This window comes from Hippocampus bargibanti, linkage group LG05 (assembly GCF_051943395.1).
Source record: "Hippocampus bargibanti isolate YZ-2025 linkage group LG05, ASM5194339v1, whole genome shotgun sequence".
Classification (NCBI taxonomy): Eukaryota; Metazoa; Chordata; class Actinopteri; order Syngnathiformes; family Syngnathidae; genus Hippocampus; species Hippocampus bargibanti.
Window position 1 is genome coordinate 113,470 of NC_142738.1, and position 16,337 is coordinate 129,806.

General features: G+C 49.3%; 2 protein-coding genes across 7 annotated transcripts; both read left to right on the forward strand.

Annotated features, from left to right (window-relative positions):
* Nucleotides 1–31: 31 nt before the first annotated feature.
* On the forward strand, nucleotides 32–3,233 carry tmed6 (transmembrane p24 trafficking protein 6). 2 transcript variants are annotated; one of them, XM_088996324.1, is made up of 4 exons: nucleotides 32–351; nucleotides 950–1,070; nucleotides 1,296–1,444; nucleotides 2,914–3,233. In XM_088996324.1, exons 1-4 carry the CDS (start codon nucleotides 94–96, stop codon nucleotides 3,139–3,141), a joined length of 756 nt encoding a protein of 251 aa, XP_088852450.1. In that variant the 5' UTR covers nucleotides 32–93; the 3' UTR covers nucleotides 3,142–3,233. The 2 variants fall into 2 exon arrangements, with proteins under 2 accessions (XP_088852450.1, XP_088852449.1); XM_088996323.1 differs by having other exon boundaries at nucleotides 45–351; nucleotides 944–1,070.
* Nucleotides 3,234–4,092: 859 nt separating this feature from the next.
* On the forward strand, nucleotides 4,093–15,208 carry rfwd3 (ring finger and WD repeat domain 3). Of its 5 annotated transcripts, none has more exons than XM_088996313.1 (13): nucleotides 4,097–4,152; nucleotides 4,598–4,646; nucleotides 9,717–9,967; nucleotides 10,038–10,207; nucleotides 10,280–10,329; nucleotides 10,860–11,045; nucleotides 11,923–12,014; nucleotides 12,086–12,200; nucleotides 12,283–12,705; nucleotides 12,812–12,988; nucleotides 13,055–13,269; nucleotides 13,834–14,048; nucleotides 14,781–15,208. In XM_088996313.1, exons 2-13 carry the CDS (start codon nucleotides 4,638–4,640, stop codon nucleotides 14,999–15,001), a joined length of 2,124 nt encoding a protein of 707 aa, XP_088852439.1. In that variant the 5' UTR covers nucleotides 4,097–4,152; nucleotides 4,598–4,637; the 3' UTR covers nucleotides 15,002–15,208. The 5 variants fall into 5 exon arrangements, with proteins under 5 accessions (XP_088852438.1, XP_088852439.1, XP_088852440.1 ...); XM_088996314.1 differs by lacking the exon at nucleotides 4,097–4,152 and having other exon boundaries at nucleotides 12,283–12,481; nucleotides 12,555–12,705; XM_088996312.1 differs by having other exon boundaries at nucleotides 4,093–4,152; nucleotides 12,812–13,269.
* The last annotated feature ends 1,129 nt before the right edge of the window (nucleotides 15,209–16,337 follow it).

Genomic DNA, 16,337 nt, shown 5'->3' on the forward strand with positions numbered 1-16,337 from the left:
TGAGCGTACTTTGGCTTGGCTCACGCGCCTCCTCTCGACGCGGATTTCCCAATCGGGCAGCTGGCGGAGCGCTCGGCCTTCCCAGCCGGTTTAATGATTAGCGCGGCGGCGCGGAAAAGAAGCGGAGCGACGGGGCCGGCAGTGGCGATCATGAAGCGCCGGGCGCTAGCCTGCTTTGCGCTGGTCTCGTTCCTTTGGGGCTCCGGAGGCGCTCCCCGCCCCGACATGACGGACCAGGAGCTCTTCTGGGGCGCCGACCAGTACGACTTTTCCGTGGTTCTGCCGGCCGCCGGGACGGACTGCTTCTGGCATTTTGCGCACCGCGGCGAGAAGTTCTACCTCAGCTTCACGGTGAGCCGCTTGCGCCGTCCGCTCCCGCCGACAAAAATGTCCTCGAAAACGTTGCTTCAAAACAACACGTTGACATCGTGGAACGGTCGCGGCGGCCATTTTGAGTGGGTGGATTTCCACTTACCACCCACTCCCAACTTGGATGTTACCTGTACTTGACTTCATTTTTGGAGCACATCAATGCATTTTGGTTCAAGCTATATCGCTAGCTTGCCTTTAGCTATGTCCTTGACACTTTTCAAAAGCTTCTAAATACAATGTCATTATTATTATTATCATTACCTATCTATTAGCTAGCTAGCAAGCTAGCTTTCTATCTATTTGAATTGCTTCCGGGTTGAGTGAACGCTAGCGCGTGTGGCTGCCGCTGCTCACCCACAAAAAAACTGATCCTGTGACTGTAAACTGTGACCTTGAGAGTTTTGAAAGGCGCTTATAAATGAAATGAAATGTATTATTATGATGATGATGATGATGCTTATTCTTATTGCGGTGAGGGGGTCTTGTCTTGTCTTGTCTTGTCTTGACTTGACTTGTCTTGACTTGCCTCCTTCGTCTTTTTTGTTTTGTTTGAATTTGTGGTTGCGTTCAGGTGCAGTGGGTGACGGGCGTGGGCCACGACCGCCACCTGTCGGTCACGGTCAACGCTCCCGGCGGCTTGCTTCTTTCCACCGTGGACGACGCCAGCGGACAAATCGATCTGGACGTCCGCCAGACCGGTCCGTTTGCGTCCCTTTCCTTTGGCCGCAAGCGCAAATTTTCCTTTTCCTTCCGCCGCAATCCTTCCTGACAAAAAAAATCATCCGCCACCGTTCCATGTGTGACACGTTCAACTTGGAACAAAAAAAAAAAAGATGTGAAAATCAAGGCCCGGGGGCCAAATCTGGCCCGCCAAAGCTAATCGTGCGTGCTTGCGTGCGTGTGCGTGCGTGCGTGCGTGTCAGGTTTCTACCAGATGTGTTTCAGCAACTTCCACAACCGCTTTGGCAGCATGCAGTTGTCCCTCAGCTTCGGCGTTTACTTTGAGCGGGCGACGGAAAAAGCTCAGCGGGACGAGGCCGACAAGCTCAACGACACGCTCAGCATGATCGAGGTCCGCCGCCGCCGCTAACGCTAACGCTAACAAACGGGAAAATGGCCACATTGACAAAGAATTGATTCGACGGAAAGGAATGCTCGTTCTGAATCTGAAAATCCTGAATTTGGATGCTGACCCCCTCCGCCCATTGAGGTCACCGTTGGGGGGCGGCGACCTCAAAGCAACCACCAGAGGGCACCGGAACAAAGTTGAGAGCGAATGAGGACAAAATGACCATTGTTGGCTAGCGTGACTCCGCCCACCCACGCTCGCCTCTAGCGCTAGCCTCACCTGCTCATTGGCTATTTTCTACATTCCCCAAAAAATGCTCATGGCGATTTCCTAATCATTTGAAAATATTCTGAAAATGGCCACATTTTCTACAATGAAACTTTTTTTTTATCATGGCAATTGATGAAACTTGTTTTAAAATATTCTAAAATGGCGATATCCTCTTTTTTTTCAATTTCCCATCATGGCGATTTTCTACATTCAACAAATTTGATGTGGATTTCCTACATGTTATGTGGAAAATATGAGGTCTGAAATGGCAATTTTGTCATTTTTAAAAATAATGACAAAAAAGGCGATTTCCGACATTCCCAAAAAAAATTGTAAATGGCCATTTCCGAAATGTTTCTTTAAAACAGCGCTCTTCAAGTTTTTTTCAAACTTTTTTAAAATGGCAATGTTAATGTTTTTTTTTTAATCTTCTAAAATGGCGATCGATGTTCTCGAATTTAAAACAGATTCTTATTTTACAGACAGTGTATTGTCGGTGTTCAAATAGCTGACATGTTTCACGTAGACGGCGAAACATGTCAGCTATTTGAACACCGACTGTTATAGACTGTCTGTAAAATAAGAATCTGTTTTAAATTAGACATCAGGTAGACGACGATGGATGAACTTTTATTGACAATTGTCTAAAATGGCCATTTTCTACATTCAAAAAATGTTTCAATGGCAATTTCCTACATTTTTAAAAAAATATTCTAAAATGGCCATTTTCAATTTTTTGGGAGAATATTCAAAAATGTCAATTTTTACGTTTTTTTTTAACTATTTTAAAATGGTGATGTTCATTTTTTTTAATATTCTAAAATGTGTTTTTTTTTAAACTATTTTAAAATGGTGATTTTTCCCCCAAAAATGAAATCTTCTAAGATGCCGATGGAATGGGTGATTTTTAAAAATGTTCCAAAATGGCGATTTCCCACATTGAATTTTTTTTGGGGGGTAAAATGGCAATTTTCCAAACTTGTCGCCAAAAATAGTCAACAGTATTGTCTCTTTTTTTCTTTTTTTTGATTTTCTGAAATGGCCATTTTCGACAGACATTGCAAAAATGTGTCTTTTGGTGAGGCTTTCTTTCAAGCTGCTTCTTCTTCTTCTTCTTCTTCTTCTTCTTCTTTTGTGAGCGATTTGCGTGCGCGGTTGTGAAAAAGGAGGCGGCTTCTCAAGCCGTCGCTGTTTGCTCGCAGGCGTCGTCGCGGCGCTTGGAGAACGCCGTCTTCCACATGTTCCGCCACTCCAGCGCGGGGCGCCTGAGTCGCGCCGCCGACGACTTCCTGCTGAGGTCCAAGCGGCGCCTCGCGGGCTCGTGCTCGGCCGCCGTGGCCGTCCTCATCGTGCTGGCCGCGTACGTCCAGCTGCGCTTCCTCCAGAGCCTGTTTGAGCAACGCCCGCACGGCCAGCCGCGCGCCTGCTGACGCTTGCTTGGCCCGCCGCTGGCGACAAAAGTCTGTGATTCGCCGTTTGCTTTTCATCGTGAAAAATAAAGGGCCACAAACAACAACGACAACGAATATTTCGGGCAGGTGTGTAAGTCAAGGCGCGGGCGCGGATCATTTTAGTCAGCCTGGTCAAGTGCTATGCCCAACTATCAAGCTAGCTAGCGATCGAGCTGGCTAGCAAGAATTCTAGCTAGCCATTGAGCTAGCTAGTCATCGTGCTAGCCAGCGATTGAGCTAGCTAGCAATCGAACTAGCTAGCAAGAAATCTAGCTAGCGATCCAGATAGCTAGCAAGAAATCTAGCTAGCGATTGAGCTAGCTAGAAATCGCACGTGCTAGTGATCAAACTAGCTAGCAATTGAGCTATGAGCTTGATCGATTCAAACCATTTTTTGAATGTAGAAAATCACCTTTTTAGAAAATTTTCCCAAAGTTTGACAACATTTTAGAACTTTTTTTTTTTCATTTTGAAAATCACCATTTTAGAATTGTTTTTAAAAAAATGGAGGAAATTGCCATTTAGACATTTTTTTGGAATGTAGAAATCTGGCCCGCTACCACCTTTTATTTGGCCTGCGAAAGCAAATCAAAGCACATCTATGGAGCTAGCTAGCTAACTATTGAGCTAGCTAGCTAGCAATCGAGATTTTTGTTTCATTCATTGGGGGTGCGCCTTATACACCGAAATTACGACCTTGGCTCTGCGATTGTTGTCAAACTGGCGACGTTACGTCTGCCGTCTTCTAATGAGCACATGTTATGCATGAGTGCATGTTAGCATGTTAGAAAAAAGAAACAAGCCGTGTTATATGTTAGCTGAATGTTGTTGTGTCTTTGTTTTTGTTTGCGAGCACACTTTGTTTTTGGTTTCGCTTTTGGCACAAAGCGCTCAGACCGGTTTATTCCACAATGGTGACGATCGTCGCGTCTCGTCTCGTCGCCACTTCTGTCTGTCGTCGTCTGCGTCTTCGACCCGACAAATAATCAGGTTGTTTATTGATCACACACTTTTCTTTTTTTTCACGTCTTGATTTGAATATCCGAAGGTTAAGTCGGGCGGGTGCTTAATTAAGCGTTTGTGCCTGGTCGGATTTCGCTTCGCTCTTTGAAAGGACAATGTCGGTGGAAAGCTTTTGTTCGGGAAATGTCGCTCAGCCAAAAGTTGTTGACCTCGGTCCACTTTTCCAAACAAAGCGCAAAATTCGACAGAACAAAAGGAGAAAGTTGGCTAAGCGAACCGCAACTAGCGCCTCGACGGCCCCTCAAAGGCACTGCAGGACCAACGAGTGCTCAAATCAAGCCATTTTCATCACTTTCTCATTCGAACGAAATGCCCCGTTTACTCGCAACTTGTCTGTCGCGTGGGGGGGGGGGGGGGGAGGGGCATTTCTGCTGCTGATGATGGCTGACGTTGAACTCCGTTGACGTTCCAGGCAAGGCGGAAGGAAGCGGAGCCCAAACGAAAAGGACGAGATGAGTGAGGTGAGAAACACGCGCAACGTGTTTGTTTGATTGATTGATTGATTGCGTGCGCGTTCATTCCACACAACGCCTAACTTGGATTACTTCCTTTTAGTTTGTTTCCGAATCGACTCGCGCGGCGCCATCCTGAAGTCAAATCGTTTGCTTTTAAAGACTTCCGTTTTGTCGTTTTCTCAATCGAAAGATGATTTATTTTGAAACGCTTTCCGGATTCTGTACTACATTTCTATGTCTTCTTGGCGCAAGTCTCGGCCCGCTTCTCGGTCACGTGATATGCCCCCTTCAAATGAAACCCGGAAGCTCGCCAAATAAGGCAAACAACAAATGGATAAAAATGTTCTTTGGGAAGCGGAAAATGGCCACCTCGAAGATAGAAGAGAAGGCGAGAATTTTAAGGAAAAACGGCCAAATATAATCGACGAGATCCGAAATAGGCATTTACGTTGAGATTTTTCCCCAAGGCGACTCTGCCTCGTACGTGAGCGAACGTTTGTATTGTTAGATGAGATGAACCTTTATTTGTCTCACAGTGGAAACATTTACATTTCACAGCAGAAAAACAAAATAAAGGAGCTGCCGTAGAGGCAGCCACTCGCGCTGCGCCATCTTGAAGTCAAAAACAAAACCCCCAAAAATGATGTATTTAATTTTTTTCACGCACGAATTTTTAAAGACTTACAATGATGAGAACATGTATAATATGATCTAGTAGTTATTTATTAGCTAGTTAACTTTCTATCTAGTTATTCCGGGTTGAGTAAACGCTGGCGCATGTGGCTGCCACTGCTCACCCACAGAAAAACATATCCTGTGATTGTAAAGTGTCCTTGAGAGTTTTGAAAGGCGCTTATAAATGAAATGTATTATTATTATTATTATTATTATTATTATTATTAAAACAACAGATTGACATCGTCTACTATCCTGTTGTGTAAACGTCACGTCGGCCATTTTGAATGTATTTCGACTTACGACCGTTTTGTCGGAACGGAACCCGGTCGGAACTCGGATGTTACCTGTATTGTCTGGCTTCAAACCGGTTCAAAGGGCCAAAAACGGGTTGGGGACCGTTGGTCTAGTGTACTTTGTGTTTGAGGTGTGTACGTGATGTGTCTTTGAGATGCCGGTGTGTCTTTCGTCGGAGTATGGCGAGTATTTTGTTCTGCGGCGTGGGGCTGACCGTGTCTTTGAAGTGTCAGTCCGTCCGAGGACGTGTCTTTGAGCGTTTGTCTGGGTTTTCTTTGTCAGTTGATGCTGACAAGCGCGGACTACGTCCTGAGCTTATGCTTGGAAGTGTACAGAATGGTGAAGACGGCAAAGTCCAACAAGGCCCAATGCCAGCAGGTGGGCGATCGGGTGCGCACTTTAGAGAAGATGGTGCTGCGCATCAAGGAACGGCCCGAGAACGCCTCGCCGGACGTCGAAGAGGCCCTGGTGGACCTGGCCGGCCGTCTGAAGGACGCCACCGAGCTGATGGGCAAAGTCTCCAAAGCCAACGCCATCGTCAGCGTCCTCACCTCCAGCAGCAACGAGTCCAAGTTGCAGGAAGTCAGCCAGAGGCTGAACGAGGACGTCCAGCTGCTGTCCGTGGCCCTGCAGATCTGCTACGGCGACGCCATAAGGGACGGCCTCAAGGCCATCGTCGACGAGCACAGGGCCACCAAGAGTCAGAGCGCGGCGCCCATCCGGCGCAAGCCCGTCCTACGGGTGTGCCGGGCCGTCGAAGTGAAAGACGACGAGGGTCCGGACGATGACCCGGCTCGGTCCGAACCCCCCAAGGCCACCTCGCTTGTCGCCAAGCTCCTTTTGGCCTCCGCGACCAAGCCACGGAGTCAGGTACCTGTTCCTGCCTTACCGGTGAAGGCACCGTGCGAGGCGCCCAAAGACCCAACGTCACTTGATGCCTCGTCACCCGACACCAAGGAGCCCGTTCCGGTTTCACCCGGCTTTCCGGTGCCCGTGATGCCTCCCCCTGTTACCAGAATGTCACCTGTTGCGAGGTCAACCGTCCCCATGACGCAGGTCCCCATGACGCCGGTCCCCATGACGCCAGTCCCCATGACACGGGTACCCATGACGTCAGTCCCCATGACGCCGGTCCCCATGACGCCGGTACCCATGACGCCCGTCCCTATGATGCCCGTCCCCATGACGCACTCACTTCCTCTGATGTCACCTGTCCCCATGTCACCGATCTCTGTCTACCCCTACCCCATTGCGTCCCCAAGCCCTACCATGGTCCTCAATCAGATGCCAATACTCTACCGCCCCCCCACCAACGCAACGACCTCCACCGTCATCACCTACAACCGCCGCCCCTCCGAGGCCGCCCTGAACCTGGCCCGAGCCGTTGCCGCCTTGCCGCCGCAGGGTCACGTGATTGGTAGTCGCGTCACCAGCACTTATTTCATTTCACCGCCATAATCCAACTGGGAGCTCCTCAAACGGGAGGGAGGACGTCATCCACAAAAACCTGATTTCCCGTCTCCGGCCAATATTTCCTGTGCAATAAAACGCAACGTGCAATGCATCCAACACACGGTTGGCGGTTTGTTCAAATTGGTGATTTGACCGAGCGTCTTTTTACGTCCGTTACGGTGGACTCGATACGGCTGAGATGCGCGTCGTGACCAAAAGAGCAAGATCCCGGATACGAGCCTTCGTCAAGGAGACAGGTGGGGATTTCATGGCTAGGCCTTCAATAGTGCTACGAGAGGGTACTATTCGCCAGAAAATAACTGACCCACCTTTCTTAATGATGTCCATTTTTTTATGCAACCAAATCCATTTCTTCTGCTCCTTCAGTCATTTTGGGTTGACAAAAAAAAAGGCTTATTTGGTAGAAAATGATGTTTTATGGGGACCTGGGAACGGATTATTCTCATTTTAATGGTTTCTTATGGGAAATTAATGTTCGGAAGATGAACTTTTCGCCTCACACACACACTTTCTGGGAACAGATGAAGTTTGTGAGCTAGCCAATCATGTGACTGGCCAATCACAATTGGCTAGTCACGTGAATGACGTGAGGAGGCGGGGCTCGGCAGGACGAGGAAGACATCGAAAATATCCAAGATGGCGGCCCCGGAGGACAGAGAGGTACCGGAGTGAGTTGCAAGCGGCGTTAAGACAATTGTTAAGAGAAAAATTTCTCGATTATCTGGCATTTCTTTGCAAAGCTGCTCTCCATTTTTTGACGTCCAAGTGTTCGAACGAATGTTAGGTCAAAAACCATTTTTCTGTGACTCTTTGTGGGCAAAAGATGTTTTTGTTTGTTTTAGAAACTAAGCTGGAATGTGATGGGAATAAAGTTTTGTACGTGTTAAGAAAATGATCTGCTATTTTTACAAGAAGGTAGCAAGTTTTGTTTTTCAAAATAGATGATGGCTTAGCATGGGCTAAGCATTAGCTGCGTACAGTAATTGCGTCTCTGTTTAGTTTTTTGTTTTTTGAACGAGTGTGAAACCTCCTCTCAACCGTGGAGGATCTTTGCTGCGAACGTAACCGGAAGTAAACGAGGAAGCGCGACAGAAGCTTCTTTTCCGTCGCCGTCGCCCAAATTCTGACGACTTTTCACGCTTTTGTTTCGGGACTTTTGGAGTCAGCGACGAAGAGCGGCGGGCCCGCCGTGCGATGAGATGAACGGCGCCGGTAAACGTTGACTGCCGCATCGGTAAGAGGACGAACAAGTGGTTTCGCGGCTCGTGGTTAGCACCGAGCGGCTGCTCGTTAGCAAGTAAGTTTAGCGGCCTGTTGTTGGAGGTCTTGACGGCCTCGCGTGTTTCTGGGTCGGGCGGCAGTTGACGGTTCGCCACCCGCGGGGCTCATCGACACCCCTTCCAGCCCGAAACGCTCGAAGGGCGGCTGTGCATTAGAGCAGCCCCCCACCCAACCATTTTCTCCGCACGGAGCGGTTCAATATCAGTCCATATTTTCAGGGAAGAGATATACGTACGTACGTATGTGTGACGGGTGTCACAACAGTGACTGTCTTCATCTCCACGATGCTGCCGTATTTATGAAGACGAGACGCGTGGATGTGTCTTTTTATTTCTTTTATTTCTGCAACACAGTATGGCAGAAGGGATGGGTGAAGTCGCATGGGTTTCGTCTTGTGATTAACCTGAATCTCCTCGAGATTGTTCTGGAAACTATGGGCGGGACATAGTGCCACACTGTGCGCCGTTGCGTCACTTCCTTCATAATTTAATAACCTAAGTGTACAACTCCGTTACATATGTCCAACTAAAAGAAGACAACATGAGCTGCATGAAAACTCGAGTGTTTTCTAAAGCGATGAAAAAACGGGAATCGTGACACGAAGAACGACCAACATGCTTCTTCCATTCGCTGTGGCTTATTAGCTTAAAAATAAGCTAGGCAGCAAATACAAATCCGATTCCAAAATGAATACAGCTATACTTCAGCTTACGAAAGTTCGTATGCCATACTTTTATTTCCCATAAGAAACCATTAAAATGAGAATAATCCATTCCCAGGTCCAATTTTCTACTAAATAAACGTAAAAACGACACACAAAAGACCTTATTTCATGTATAATAAACGTGCTGTTGTATTGTAATAAAAGAAATTAAACTGTCCTGTATAATCAATTGGTTTTATTGACCTTTGTGACGGTCGTTGATGTCGGTGCCTCATGATAATGTCCGAGTGACGTTGCCGCCAATAATACCCCCACTCACAGTGTCCCCTGTTAGCTGCTATTCATGAATCCAAATCAACAGCAGTTTTTCTTTTGTGTCCTCTTGGGCTTAACACTCGCCGATGGTGGCGTCTTTTTTGGTCCCATAGCAAAAGTACTCCACTCGATAGCAAACCACATCTGCGCTCAAAGAAAGTGGGCGTGCAAAACTCGTCCGCTGTGTGGTTTGGTTGGTCCGCTAGTCTGTATGCCAAGTTGACATTCTCGCCAATTTAATGTTGATAAGGCCAAAGGTCGGTGAGTTAAAGCGTCGCTAAGCTGAGCTATCACCGTATTTGTCAGCGATGCAAGAAAGACGAGCTATTTTCTAAGCGAGAACGGTAACGTGCAGTGGATGTTGTCATCAGATGGAAGCCATGGAGGTGGAGCCCCTCCTCCAGCAAAGCGCCGCCGTTGCCGCCGCCGCCCCCCTCATCATCTCCGACTCGGACAGCAGCACCGAAGTGGACGAGGACGACGACGCGGACGGCGGCGGGCGAGGGGCTGAAGCCCGGGCGGTGGTCCCGCTCACGCTTCCCGCCTCCTGGGCCTTCAGTCAGAGGAGGGCGGGGCCAAGCAGCTCCAGCACGCCGTCGCCGCCCGTGCGGAGGCGGGTGAGGCGAGTGGACCCTCGCTCGCTTGCCGGTGCCTTTGCGGGACGCCCGATTGCGACTCGTGTGTGTTTCCAGGCGGGGCTTCCGGGTGCACTACGCCAGCCAAACGGCAGCGCCCTCCGGGGGATTCCCCGACTTCGTCCCGCGGGCCGCCGGGTCCGAAGAGGAGGGGGAGGTCCGAGGGGCCCCCGCCGCGCTCTCCCTTCCTCCCGACGGCCCCGACGACCATGCGCCGATGCGGCAAGGTGCCCATGCGGCGCCCGGTGGGGGGGGGTCCTGGCGTGGGCTTTGCCTTCAAATCTTGTTGTGGTTTTCAGCTCCGGATGGACCGAGAGAAGGAGATGATGAAGCGCGTGGCGTGCGACAGGTCAGCTGACAGACGTGAATGAATGAATGAATACATGAATGAATGAATGAATGAATGACATGAGCGAGTGAGCAAGTAAACAAGTCATTCAGTCAATAAGGAGGTCAATAAGTACATCAATCAGTAAGTAGGTAAGTAAATAAGTAAGAAAGTAATTAAGCACATAAGTCAGAAAATGTGTATGTAAATAAGTAGGTAAATAAATAAGAACATAAGTAAAAACATATGTAAGTAAATAAATAAGTAAGAAAATGTGTAAGTAAATGAGAAAAAAGTAGGTAAATAAGTTAGAACACGAGTATGTAATTATGTCAGAAAATAAGTAAATACACCAGTAAATATAGAAGTCAACAAGTAAGTCAAGAGGTGAATGAATGAATAGATAGATAGATAAATGGATGACTGACTGACTAGCTAGCTAGCTAGCTAACAAACTAACGTGAGCGCATCAAATAGTTTGAGCGGCGAAGGGGCCGCCATTCCCCTTAGTTTTTTTTTTCCTTCCAAAGTGTCGTCTTGTGCACTTGCAGCCGCCGGCGCCCCAAAACCAAGAGGGCGAGAGGGAGGGCGAGAGCGACACGTGCAGCATCTGCTTTGAAGCCTGGACGGCGGCGGGCCAGCATCGACTGGCCGCCCTGCGCTGCGGCCATCTTTTTGGCTTCACCTGCATCCAGAGGTGGTTGACGTCTCAGCGCGCCGCCGGAAAATGTCCGCAGGTGGGCCACGTCCGCGCCACAACGCCGTGAACTCGGTCGCTGCCATTGACACCTTTATATGAGGGAATTGAAAAGAGGACGTCCGGCGCCATTCCCCAATTTGTTCACCTTTTGGTTTTTCATTATTGGGTGCTGATAAAGCGCTGGTTAGACCTCTGGCAATGTTTTTCCCTTCCACCGGGGGGCAGCATTTGTCTTTTTTCCATGTTAGTGCTTTGTTTTAGCTTCAGCTGTTCATAAAGCGCTATAAGAGTGAACGCTGGTGCGAATGGCTGCCGCTGCTCACCCGCACAAAAAAAAAATCCTGTGACTGTAAAGTGTCCTTGAAAGGTGCTTAGAAATTTTATTTATGATGATGATTATTATTTCATTTCTAAGCACCTTTCAAAACTCTCAAGGTCACTTTACAGTCACAGGATCAGTTTTTCTGTGGGTGAGCAGCGGCAGCCACACGCGCCAGCGTTCACTCAACCTGGAATAACTCAAATAGATGGAAAGCTAGCTAGCTGGTGAATAGATAACTAAAAGTTAGCTATTTATCTAACTGGCTTTCTGGCTACATAGCTAGATAACGATTTTCTTTCTATTCGCTATCTTAGTGTCTTCTTTGGCTTAACACTAGCCTGCGTTGGGGTCTTTTTCACTACCATGATAGCAAAAGTACTCCACTCGATAACAAACCACGTCTGCACTCAACTAAAGGGGGTGTGGAAAAGTAGTCCGCCAGCCACCGTGGCGCCGCGTGGTTAGCGAAAACTAATTTGTCGAGCGAGACGAAATTCTGGCAAATTTAATGTTGGTAAGCTAAAGCGTCGTTAGCAACAAGGAAAAAGAAAGTCACGCGAGGCCCTCCCGCTCACTCGCGTCTCCTCGTCAGTGCAACAAGAAGGCCAAGCGCTCGGACATCGTGCTCCTCTACGCCGCTAAGCTGCGCGCCGTGGACAACATCGCGCACGAGAGCCTCAGGAGGTGAAACTCCGCCCCCCAAAACGCCGCCATCGCTCTCCACCTCATCTGGCGTGACCCCGCCCCCCCCGCAGGTCCCTGGAGGAGGAGCGTTCTCTGAGGAGGAAGGCGGAGCTAGAGACGGCCCAATACAAACTCAAACTTCAGGTGATCGCCAACAAGTACGGTCAAGCGCAACAGGAATTGCAGGTACGTACCTCCTTCGCGCTTCTCCCAGTGGAAGCCGCGCGATTGGTCCACGCCCGACGCCGCTTGGCTTTTTGTCCGGCAGGAGCTCCGAGCTCGGGCGGTTCGCGCCGGCGCGCCGCCCTCGCCGGGGGGCCTTCCGGGGTCCCGCCTGGCGGCGCCCTACGATTTCTCGGATGCGGTGCTGGTTTCCGCCAACGGGGGCTGCCGGGTTTTGGCCCACTGCCGATCCCTGGACTGTCTTCTGGCCTCGCAACCGTCGGCCCACGCGGCGCTGGCGCCCGGTGAGCCGGCGCCGCTGTCGCTTCTTTGCCCGCCGCGGTCATCGCCGCCGTGGTCATCGCCGCTGGTCCGCAGGTTGGGGCGTGAAGAAGGTGAGCCTGGCCCGCATCCGGTCCGGCCAGTACATTCCCATCCACGGCGCTCAAATTCGAGCGTTGAGCTTCAACCGGGAGAGCGACGGACTGCTGCTGTCGGCGTCCCTGGACAACACTCTCAAACTTACCAGGTAGCCCTTAACCGCCGACGCTTTGCGGGCCCAACTTTGTGTCTGCGACTCGGCCCGCTTTGCGACATCCGTCCCACTTTCCCCGCGCCGGGCGCGATGTTTGCAGCCTGCCGTCCAACGCGGTGGTGCAGACGTACAAGGCGGGCAAGCCGGTGTGGAGCTGCTGCTGGTGCCTGGACAAGCCCAACTACGTCTACGCGGGGCTCAGCAACGGCTCGGTTCTCCTCTACGACATCCGAGACACGGGCGCCCACGTGCAGGAGTTCCCGCCGCTGGGATCCCGGTGACCTTTCGCCCCCGGCCCGGTCGCCGCCTGTGCGCGTCTTTGCGCTTGAACTTGCGCTTTCAGGGCCCCGGTGGCGTCGCTATGCTACGTCCCGCGCGCGGCGTCCGGCTCGTTCCCGTGCGGGGGCCTGCTGGCCGGCACGCTGGAGGGGGGCTACTTTTGGGAGCGCCTGGACCAAAGCACCCACAAGCCCCACGTTCTGCCGCTGGAGGCGGGAAGCTGCACCGACATCCAAGTGGAGACGGAGAGCCGACATTGCCTGGTCACCTACCGAGCCGGTGAGATGCACCGCCGCACGCACCCTCCAGTAACCCAAACGGATAGAAAGCCAGCTAGCTGCCGAATAGATAACTAATAGCTAGCTAGCTGGATTTCTGGCTATCTAGCTAGCTGGCTACATAGCTAGATAACTATTTGCTATCTCTTATCTATCTCGGGAGCTAACTATCTAGCTAGCTATCTATGTATTTGCTATAAGCTATCCCGTTATCTATCTAGTTAGCTATCGATTTGCTATCTATTAGCTACCCCACTAGCTATCTATCGAGTTAGTTATCTATTGCTATCTCGCTAGCTCACAATCTAGCTATCAATCTGCTCTATCAGCTATCTCACTAGCCATCTGTCTATTTAGCTATCTATTGCTGTCTAGCTAGCTCCCTGTCTAGCTATCAATCAATCTGCTCTCTATTAGCTATCCTGCTAGCTATCGATTGCTATCTAGCGAGCTCCCTATCTAGCTAGCTGGCTATCTATTAGCTATCTCGCTAGCTAAGTATCTAGCTAGCTACGCTGCGATTTGGCAAAATGATGAGCCGCGCTGGTTTTGCCGCCGCCCGCAGGCCGGCTCCACCCGACGGTGCGCTGCGTCCTGATGGCGCTGACCCGGACGCCGCGGCGAGACGAGGGCGAGCCGCCCGGCTGCTCCGTCTCGCCCGTGCACACGTTCAGCGCCGGCTCGTCCTGCAAACTCCTCACCAAAAACGCCGTCTTTGCCAGTCCGGACGGAGGCGGAGCTCTGGTGTGCGCCGGAGACGAGGCCATGCAGTCCGCCATGGTATGCACATTCGGGAGGACCTTATTCAAAATAATTGCAAATACAATCCGACGTGATACCTCAATTGATTGTGATTTAAAAAACAATAACAATACAATATCCGCCGTGGTATATAAATGTATTCCATTCATAAATAGAAATATGTATGTAAATTGATTCAGTCAAAAGAAAAGTAAATAAATATCCAATATCCAATCCACCATGATCCATAAATTGATTGTTAAAAAACATATCCAATCTGCGATGGAAAGTACATTTATTCTGTTTAAAAAAATGATCCAATTTGCCGTGCAAGAGAAATTGGTTGAGTTTAAAAATAATCCTAAAAAGATCCAGTCCGCCACCATACATACGTTCATTGATTCTGCTGATTTGTTTTTGTTAAATGGATTCAAAATGTTCATCAAAAATATCCAATCCGCCATGATACGTCAATTCATTCTGTTTTTTTAAAAAGTATCCAATTGGCCATGCTATTTTAATTGAACACCTGGCAACGCGTACCGCCATTTTGGCCAGCCGGCATCTCACGCTGGCACAGCAATCGACCGAGCGTGTGATGGCACCAGAGTTTGCCAGTCGTTTAGTAGTCAACATTTGGAATGGATTTCCACTTCCGACGGAACTCGGTCGTAAGTCGGACGTTTTATCCTTTGACACGAACGAGATCGATCGCTCGCTCGGGCCCGATCTGACGGCCTCTTTCTTCTCTTCTCGCCGCCGCGTGCTGAGGTGTGGGAGGCGTCCGGCGGCGCTCTCCTCCAGAAGCTTCCGGCCGACCTGCCCGTGCTGGACATCTCGCCGTTCGCCGTGGACGGCGAGCACTTCCTGGCCACGCTGACGGAGAAGATGCTGAAGCTCTACAAGTGGAAATGAAGAAGAGCCAGCCAGACGGCCGGCCGGCCGGGCCGCCCAATCCCAAGTGGACTTTCATCATCGTGTTGAGCCTTTGATCCGATTGGATGAAATCCTGCCGTGTTTTCGACGCCCTGGAAAACCAAACCAAACCAAACGAGGCGCGCGACCACAGACGCGCTCCAAAATGGAGACCCCGAAAGCCACTTTTACCAACCGTGTACAGTTTGTAGCATGATTGTTTTACATGCGTTGTTCCCTTGTTTCTCTTACACATCATGAATAAAAAGTATTTTTCACTCTGAGTTGTTTTGAAATGTGGAGGAAATTCCATCATGCTAGCTAGCTCCCGAGGAAAAGTTCACATTGTCCCATGTCAACCGCAACAACGCTCGTTTACGTTCATTTGAAAACTACGAGTTATTCATTAACTTGCGTGCTTGTGTCCAGCTAACATCCAAGTGATGACCGGCACTATATGACCACGACCACGACCCCTCCCCCCTTTTTTTGATTCTACGCCTGGCACCACAACGCGCAAGCAGCCGGCAACGCGTACTCCAATTTTGGCCAGCCAGCATGTCACACACTCACACAACAAAATACTTAATAGAGTAGTTATACAGTGCAGATACCGTCTCCTATAGTACTGTACTCGTAGTGTACTCGTAGTGTACACTGTTTTTCTGAGTCCAAGCGTGTGTGTGTGTGTGTCGGGCGACCTCTTCTGGCCGTTCGCAGGGAGAGCCATTTTTCAACAGCTGTATTCTTCCCGTACAATTGTTTTCTTGAAACCATGATGTAAAATATACATCGATAATATGAAATATAACATGATAAAAATGACAGTTGTACAGTCATAAAGATCGATCATATGAAAATATAAAATGATAAAAACGACACTAAAAGGTAAGGTAAGGTACATTTATACATGAACTGTGCAGTCAACAGTTCTGTATACATTACGGGTACAGTTATGGTTATCGCTAATAGGAAGTATAAAATGATACAAACGACACTAAATGTTTTCACATTTATAAATGAACTTTAAACAGTATTGAATAGAAAACGGTGCTTCAAAACAACAGATTGACATTGTTTACTATCCTGCCGTGTTAACGTCACGTCGGCCATTTTGAATGGATTTCGATTTACGGCCGTTTGACTTACGACCTTTGTGTCGGAACCGAACCCGGTCGTAACTCGAATGTTACCTGTATATAATAGTACATAGTAATAGTACATAACGGCCCTGTAGTCGACCGTGCACGTTCCACCATGATGTCCCTGATCCACTGGTGGAAAGACACTTTGATCCTCTCCTCTTTCATCTAGAACTGCTTCATGTCATCAAAAAGAGGGTACATACAGCAAGTCCTGAAGAATGAATGACTCTCTGTGTCTTTGTTTTGTCATATTGTCATTATTTGTTAT

Excerpts from the sequence above, each read along its gene's own strand:
- tmed6 (XM_088996323.1), top strand. The coding sequence starts at position 94 with ATGATTAGCGCGGCGGCGCGGAAAAGAAGCGGAGCGACGGGGCCGGCA. Across the intron at positions 352-943 it reads AGTTCTACCTCAGCTTCACG|GTGCAGTGGGTGACGGGCGT; the intron begins GTGAGCCGCTTG and ends GGTTGCGTTCAG. Across the intron at positions 1,445-2,913 it reads ACACGCTCAGCATGATCGAG|GCGTCGTCGCGGCGCTTGGA; the intron begins GTCCGCCGCCGC and ends GTTTGCTCGCAG.
- rfwd3 (XM_088996312.1), top strand. Across the intron at positions 9,968-10,037 it reads CCCGTGCGGAGGCGGGTGAG|GCGGGGCTTCCGGGTGCACT; the intron begins GCGAGTGGACCC and ends GTGTGTTTCCAG. Across the intron at positions 12,201-12,282 it reads AAGCGCAACAGGAATTGCAG|GAGCTCCGAGCTCGGGCGGT; the intron begins GTACGTACCTCC and ends TTTGTCCGGCAG.